At 39.5% G+C, this 8,629-nt stretch overlaps 1 protein-coding gene across 1 annotated transcript; it reads left to right on the forward strand.

Annotated features, from left to right (window-relative positions):
- The first annotated feature begins 788 nt into the window (after positions 1 to 788).
- LOC6593630 (protein toll) lies at positions 789 to 3,518 on the forward strand. The gene is made up of 2 exons (XM_002019060.2): positions 789 to 1,540; positions 1,598 to 3,518. The coding sequence occupies exons 1-2, from the start codon at positions 789 to 791 to the stop codon at positions 3,516 to 3,518; spliced, it is 2,673 nt and encodes an 890-aa protein (XP_002019096.2).
- Positions 3,519 to 8,629: the final 5,111 nt, after the last annotated feature.

Below are 8,629 nucleotides of genomic sequence, written 5' to 3' on the forward strand. Positions count from 1 at the left end.
CTAATGAGACAGCATGAATGGGAAAAGTTGAATTGTTTTTCTTTCATGGTCTCCTCTATGCCTCTCCAGAGCTACATAATGCTACTGTCAAATGCATAAACCTTTTACTGGAAAAATACACTCATACACAAACAGCCGGAAAAGCGAACTTGGTGTCGTGTGTGTCTGTTTTTATTGTTGTGTTTTGTGGTAGATTTCATTTCATTTACAGCTACAGCTCTACAGTTCCAAGTGGCAGAAAGAGGGCCTGCAAGAGATGCACGTTGCCGCTTGATTTCCCCCAGGTGCAGGACCCACAGCCAGCCACCATATGGAGAGGCCCCAGCATTTCGTACATTTTCATATTTTCGCTTGACCATCGTCTACAGAAACACAAATATAGGCGCATACTCTCTGACAGGACCGACAACTACTGTACTCTTGGTTTTGCTCCACATAATCCACATGTGCGGCTGATTTTGATGGGTTCTGGGCCTATTTTGCGGTTCCAATTGGTGTCCTTCCCATCTAGAAAGTGTTTTTGTGTTGCGATTTAAATTGCATTACAATTCAGGCCTTCTTCCTGTACAATTAATGAATTTTGATTTGAGTTTTGTCTAAAAATTCTTCTTATCGAAGGAAAAGTTTATTTTAAATTACCCTTTAGGGAGTTGTTTACTTTTTCAAATTTTAACTTTGCAAGATTCGCAAACATTAGTTGAGAAATGGGAGAACATTAAGCTACAAGCGATTGTGCCAAACAAAATTAGTGTAAATTCAACATCCATATACTGCAGTTGCATTGTAATATGTCGCGGAATATATTGGCATTACTTCCTCTTGTTTTAACCACAGAGATATATTTCTGTGCGATCCCCAAATCGGACTCATATTTGCTGAACATCCGAGAGGATTACTGTGACATCTATTGTCAGGGATCCATTGATAAATTCTGCCTAAAGACGAACAATACTGTCGTAACTAATCATTTTCAAATGGATTTGGAATCCGGGCATTTAAGGATCAAGTGGAAAGAGCGTCGAGGGTCTATAGAATCGAATATAACCTCACTTACCGATAAAAGTGGAACGGAACTCGAAAGTTTAACAGTGACTGGAATCCCGAGCTCTAAAGATGACAGATTTCGACCTGGAATAGATTATATTAGAGATTTTGGGGCTTCCAAAGTCCTCAAATACGAAATATATTCTGGAGATCTGATAATACTTGAAGCTGAACCCGATTTAAAGAATGGTCCTTCTCATTTGGCTTTAATCTTCCCTTTTTCTGTTGAGAATATCATAAATTCGCATGCCGCAAATAGTTATATTCGAAGGACGATGGATAACCTGAAATCAATTCAGATTCGTTATGAAGGAAGGTCACAAACTCCCGAGTTCTGGATGGAAGATGGTACTTTTAAAGGCAAAACACAATTAAATCTGCTTACTTTTCAAGGATTAAAGATGGAAAATCTCACATCTTATACTTTTAGTGATTTGAAAAGCTTGAAAATATTAAATTTTACAAACACACTTGTTAGGAATCAAAGTTTCTTGAGGTTCGTAATATCTCTGAATGGTTTCTTTTTATAAAAGTTTGTATATTACGTTTTCAGTTCGGAGAATCTGCAAAAGACTTTGGAGCTTTTCGTTATGAGCGGCAAAGAGATTGTAATCGAGACGAGATATTTTGAGAGTTATTCGAAGCTGAAGTTCATTCACGGTTCAATTTTTGATACCCATGAAAATATCACAGCATTTATGTGCAAAGAGAATTCCTTCTATTGCCTATTCACACGCGGAGTCCATGGACGACGCTGCCCGGAGGTATGCGAATGCAGATATATGCGGTACGAGAGGGAGTTTACGATTGATTGCAGCGAAAGAAACTTAAACGAAATACCTCCTTTGCCAAGGCCAATTGCAGGCTCCCCCACGCTTAATTTTCGCGGAAACAATCTCAGGCATCTGCCCAGCCAATCGACTCCCGGCTATAATCATTTGATGCGATTGGATGTCTCGGATAACAAACTGCATAATCTAGAGATAAGCCAGCTCCCCGTACATCTTGAGCATCTGAACATTGGCTTTAACAACATCTCCACACTTGATAAAAAGCTAGTGGACTATATGGCCAAAAATATCTCCCTCAATAGTTTCGGCAATCTGTTTTTTCCGTATTGCGATGAGAAGCCATCTTCGGACTACTACAATTTCATATTAACGTTTCAAGAAAGAAGTCACAGCCAGATCCACAATTTTCTCATAGAACGTGGAAGAAACATGCACCTGACGGATGATCCCTGGCATTGCTTCTGGAAGATGACGACTTTTCTATTGATTCTGCGTGGACGCGTAAATCACGCGAGGAAATATGCTGCAGCCTTGGAGTTTTCTCACTTCGATGGAGAATGTCCCGACGACTGCATTTGCCTCAGAAATTATTACTCCATGGAATTTATCGTTGACTGCAGTGGGGAAGACCTCTCGGAGATACCACCATTACCTATCCCGATGTACGGCCCAACGACCCTTTTATTTCAGAACAACAAACTCCGTGTACTGCCCAATGACTCGAGGCTAGGGTACGCAAATGTGGGACGACTCTTTCTGGCCAACAATCGACTAACGGAAATCGATAATCTTCCACGAAACCTCTCGTATCTGGACATACGAAACAACAGAATTGCTGTAATTAACAGGAAGACTCTAGATATCTTTGAAAAGAGATCGAAATCGTCAGATCTGAAGCTATTCCTGTCTGGAAATCCCTGGGCTTGCACTTGCGAGGAGAAAGATTTCTTGGGATTCGTGAAGGGAGGTGGTCCCAGAATCGGAGATGTCACAAATATCACCTGCGGAGACACAGGGAACCTCCTGATCGAAACGGATGAGAGTTCAGTATGCCCCTCTGGCTTCGTGCACTATGTGACCCTCACTGTTTCGTTCATGTTAATGATCTTGACCATAAACCTGATGATTTACTTCAAACAGCCCCTCCTGATCTGGTTCTACGAGCACGGCGTATGCCTGAGCCTCGCTGCACGACGGGAACTCGACGAACGGAAGAAGTTCGATGCATTTCTATCCTTCACCCACAAAGACGAGGATCTGATTGAGGAGTTTGTGGAGAGACTGGAGAATGGCCCCCAGAAGTTCCAACTCTGCTTCTATCTGCGCGACTGGCTTTTGGGCGTGTCCATTCCAGAGTGCATCAGCCAATCTGTGAAGGACTCAAGGCGCATCATAATCCTGATGACGAACCACTTCCTGAAGTCCACTTGGGGGCGACTGGAGTTCCGCCTTGCTCTGCATGCCACCTCCCAGGATCGATGTAAGCGGCTTATTGTGGTCCTCTATCCGGAAGTGGAGAACTTTGATGATTTGGACAGCGAACTGCGGACCTACATGGTGCTGAACACGTACCTCAAGCGAGATGACCCCAATTTCTGGAATAAGTTGATCTATTCGATGCCCCATATTAAAGTTCAGCATAGGGTCAAATGGACTGATCATGAGGTTATTCAGTTTTCTTAGATATTGCAATAAATGTATCAATGCATATTAAATGTTGCTGTTTTTTTATTGGAACCTCTACAAAAGGCATTTTCCCTTTCATATAATTGCTTTAAATGAGGAAATTCTCAATGAACTCTCTTTCACGAGCATCAATCTTGAGTTACAAAAGAATTTGCATAATTTATTAAGCAAAACTGGGGATTGCGACTGCTGCTCATGCCACAGGAAGCGATTTAAGTGGCTGTCTGATTGCCTGATTGTTGGTCTTCCTTCGCTCTGCTGCAGATTTTGCCACATCCCCTTAATGAGGAAACTAGAAACTCATTTCAGTATCTCAATTGTTGGTTGAACTTTTGGTTTCGCTTTCTTTTGATATTTACAGGTCTAGAAACAGTCCTATAATGCAATAAGCCAATGACTTATCCACTTATTGGTATACCAGAGAAGATTCTTTGCATACCTATTTCTTCTATATTGTATCTTTTGCTTCGTTTTTAAGCCAAAATCACAGACAAAAATAAATAAAAGTCTTTGCAATCACAGAGCAGATCTGCAGTGATTTCGATGGCTACATTTTGTGCCATTTTTTTGGCAAAATTTTTGTCACACACACAAAAAGGAATATATAGAAAATTTCTCTCTTTTTGGCCAAACGCACACACACAGAGCTTTCACTATTTTTTTTGTGTTTGAGAGATGCCAGCATGAAGTGAGGAATTAATTACACTAATTGACTTTGAGAGCTAACAAACCGAATACGCGGTGCTGTGTGACCCTCAAAGAGAAAAAAATGGAAATGGCAATGGAAACTGCCATAAAAACTGAGCCACAAAAGAGTTCGTTAGAGATACAAAATCTGTTAAAGGAATACGAATTTCCATATGTACATTTGTAGATGCTGAAATATTGATTAGAATATGTGAAGCGGTTATTTAAAGCTAGAATTTGTATATGGTTATAGCCTGAAATATTATTCCTACAAACAAATTTCATATTTTTTATAAATATTCTCCGCCGTTATGCCATTGAGTGTTGTCTATAACAAGATATGATGCATCAATTAAACTTGACACATTTTTTAACGATGTAAGTGTCAATATCTGCATTGAGAGACAGACATTCTCGCGACGATCTATAGTCAAATAATAAAAGGTATGGATGCATCTTTGGTAATAAAATAAAACATACATCTACGAATATCAATGCTGTGACCAAAAAACATTCTTTAAATACTTGAAGTTTTCCTTTTAATTAGGAAAATATATCGACATTTAATAACGTTTTGTATGTGGCATTCGAATATTGAATGCTGGGCAATCAAAACGTAATATTTGAGTTACAAAAGCAACCGAAAATGTAGCCACATTCACATGCCCATATCCCCAGAGCTTTTACCTTCCAATTAGCAGACTGGAAAATGGATGGTGCACCAAATTGTCATATCGATTGCCACATTCACACATTCACACACATTCCCTCACAAAATTCCCATGCTAGGGAGCAGGAGAATCCGCATTAATTACAAACCTCCTCCTGCAACCCCTACCCCCACGGAACAGCCTGTGGGGAAATCATCAGCGCAAATTGTCGCAGAAAAACCAGAAATGGGAGCCAATCGGGTAGCAAGTGAGAGAAATGGGTAGAAAGGAGAAACAGAAATTGAATTTCGGGAGCTGTAGCCGCAAAAATGCTTTTAATGCGAAACCAAATGAAATGAAGTATACGACATGTGTGATGGCATGGCCAAAAGGAAAATGATTCCAGTCGTCGAGCGTATATCATAATTAATGTTAATTGCCTGATTGAATGGCCGTGTATGGCCATATGCAACGATAATCCCAATCGCAATACCAATCGGAATATCCAACGCCACTGCCACTGCAGAGGGCCACACTTCAATGCCATTATTTCGTATCCGTTTTAATATTAAGTCGCCAGACAGAAAGACAGACAAAAAGACAGACGACTGACAGATTCCTTTCTCGAACACCATCCATCCCCAGATGTCCTTGTCCGGAATTTCCACGATGCTTATTTCACTCGACTGAGCAATGAAAATTGGTCGCTTATTGCCTTGCACTGGCGCTGGCACTGAAGCTGGCACATTGTGGCTTTCATTTACATAATTTCACGGACATTCCATCAATCAAGGAGGAATAAAGTTGCACTTCTTCACTTTGCCAGTTGCGTAATTTTTTAAGCTACATATATCTGAAATGAAATTAACTTGCATAGAGCACATATTTATGTTTGTTTTCAGCTCTTTTTTGTGGCAAATAATCCACAGAATAAACTTTTGCAAAAAATAAACTGTAGAGCAACCTGTTTTTACTTGTATTTTTTATTTTCATATAGAAGAAGCTTTTTTGGGATTTATGCAAAACTATTTGGTATAGTCTAGAATCAGAAAAGAATAATGAATTTCCCTGTAAAACATGCAGATCAAAGCGTATTATTAGTAGAACAAATATAACAGTAATTAAATGTATATATTATATCATAAGATTAAGTAGATGTAGGAAAATAAATATAAGTACAGTCGAACTTCCATATAGCAACAGTATATGTATAAGAGTATTGGTATGTAAAAATAACGAGTTGCATGAACAAATTTAATCGTATAAAAAAAAATGTACTTTACCCATTCTATGTCTTACTTCCATATATTTGATAATTTATCTATCTATCTTTTAATTTATCTTACATATTAGATAAATTTCTCTCGCAAATTGCATTCAATATTCCTGGGACTGTGGACGAGTATTCTAATCAACAAGAATTTGCTTTGCTAAATCAATTGACAAGTGATGTTTGGTGTTTGGTTCAATGTTCAATGGAGTTTTGGTGTCATTATCGATTGTGTCTGGGCAATTAGTGGAGAGACTTGTTAAGTACTTACTTGTTTGTTGGCTAATGGCCAAATGTTCGATCCTTCAGCAGCAATTGATGTGTGACCTCTCTCTCTCTGTGGGAAATTCAATTTTTCCATTAGATGGGGAAGTTTTGTGTGGTTTGGTGTGTCTGAAAAGTTATGGAATTAAAATAGAAATGAGTAAGAGTTTACAGTTTATTCACAGCTTATATGACTGGCTGGACTGTTGCTGGCAGGTAATTGATAATTTCCATGGCTTCTGCATGGCATCTTTCACCGGAGGTTCTTTATGCTAAAGCTATTTATGCCACATGCATTTTAGATACTCAAAACACTTACGTACACAAAAGGCAGGGAAAATCCACAATCGACTGTTTCTTTTTGGTGGTGTCTATTACTTTTTCGTTTCCCACACAGAAGGTCGCTGCTCCTTGGTTGCACAAAGATAAGGCGAAGGAAGCACAGCATCACCATTATGCAAGAACAAAGGACTTGAAAGTAAATTGCACTTTAAGCAGGCCATTAAATGTGGTATGAGTACGTGTATGTGTACATTGTGTAATGTTTGACATGTCAGTGCACCTCTGCTGGGCACTATGTGCTAATTACTTATTTATATCGCTCAAAATTACACACGACACGAAGCAGGCAGAAAACAGGCATACTCGTTGCATACTTTGCGGCGGCCCAGCGGCTAAACATGTACTACTCGTATGTGTGTACTTGTATTTGTGCATTGAAGATTTTTCAAGCGTCTCCCAGGTTGTTGCTCCTCCCCAAAGCACGGAGACTTCTTCCATCAATCTGTACAGGATAGCAGCTCGTTGTCTGCACCTCTCAATCAGTTCCCAATTGACCGTGTAATGTAGCTCTCTTTTTCGGGGTATTTTTGCAGATAGTTTGCTTGGATTTCTATCTTCCTTTTTGGCTAGCTACGTGAGCATTTTACTTGAGTAAGGATAAAAGAGTTTGTATGCAGGAAAATTTAGTGAAAAGAACTTGAATTTGCACAATTTTCCGCCATTTAAACTTGTATGCAAACGCTTTTAGATCTACGGATAATACTCGTAATATACTTTTATTAATCCCAAAACAAACCATTGTTGGCTAAGCCTTTGGCATCAACAAAACAGAAAATAAGTTTATCCAAGTGTTTTGTGGTACGTTTTTTGATGAACCGACCTGTCTGTCAGGAGCTCTCAACTCCGGTGTGTGGCACTGGCACTGGCACTGGCACTGCCACTCCTTATGTTTCTGTTTCTCTCATTGTTTTGTGTCACTTTCAGTGTCTGCCACATATCTAGTTGCTGCAGGCAGGCTGGAAGCTCTCTTTTTGTGCAGTGTGCAGTGTCAACGACACTTTTAAAACGACGAACATTTCACATAATTTTTACAAAATGCAACTGACAGCCGCCGCAGTTCACCGATGGATGATATGATGGGTTGATGATGATGTTTGATGGGATTTTTGGGAGATTATTTTTGTGAATTTTTTTATGATTTTTTTTGGATTTTCAATATCTGCTACCAGTATCTGCAATTATTTAAAGCTGCAGACTAAGTAAAATCGTTTTTTATGACTATCTTTATTTCCAGATTCATTCATTCCTTGTTTTCATTGGAAGATATGTTATTTTCTAATGATTTTTATCCTGTAATCCTCCTCTTTTATATCTTTAATCCTTTCTAAGTCACTCTTGTTCATTCACAGATTTCGAATGAAATACAGTTGAAAATTGCAATACTTTTTCTTAATTTTATAGTTTTCTGTATCGGTATTCTCTATCTAATTTCTTATTCCAAAGTAAATCACTTTTCCACTGAAATGACAACATAATTCAAGCGACTTCCGTGCAAATCAAACACACACGACAAGCCCTTGATTCCCAGACGCATTCCCCCTTCCATTAATCACCCGGTACAGAGCCTGGCTCCCAGCCTTATACACCATCCCCTTATTACCTTTCTGCTTTCCAGGTGGAAATATTTGCCCAGGCATATCGGCGTCGGCAACGGACCATCGTTTGGGTGTGTGTGTTTTTGAGCCCCTGGAATTTCACTTTCACGGCAGCAGCAGCAAACACCCAACCGACAGCGCAATCCCAGCGCCAATGCTGCACAAATGCATTCTTTGGATTTCTTGTGGCACTTGCCACTACCACCTCCTTGCAACACACACACACACGCCCTGTAGCACCACGTTACAGACCCTGAGACCTGAGTAAATTTATTGCTTTCGCCGCCAAAGTGAAACATA

Source organism: Drosophila persimilis, unplaced genomic scaffold (assembly GCF_003286085.1).
Source record: "Drosophila persimilis strain 14011-0111.01,24,50 unplaced genomic scaffold, DperRS2 tig00000124-arrow-pilon, whole genome shotgun sequence".
Lineage (NCBI taxonomy): Eukaryota > Metazoa > Arthropoda > Insecta > Diptera > Drosophilidae > Drosophila > Drosophila persimilis.

Excerpts from the sequence above, each read along its gene's own strand:
- LOC6593630 (XM_002019060.2), top strand. The coding sequence starts at position 789 with ATGTCGCGGAATATATTGGCATTACTTCCTCTTGTTTTAACCACAGAG. Across the intron at positions 1,541-1,597 it reads AGGAATCAAAGTTTCTTGAG|TTCGGAGAATCTGCAAAAGA; the intron begins GTTCGTAATATC and ends TTACGTTTTCAG.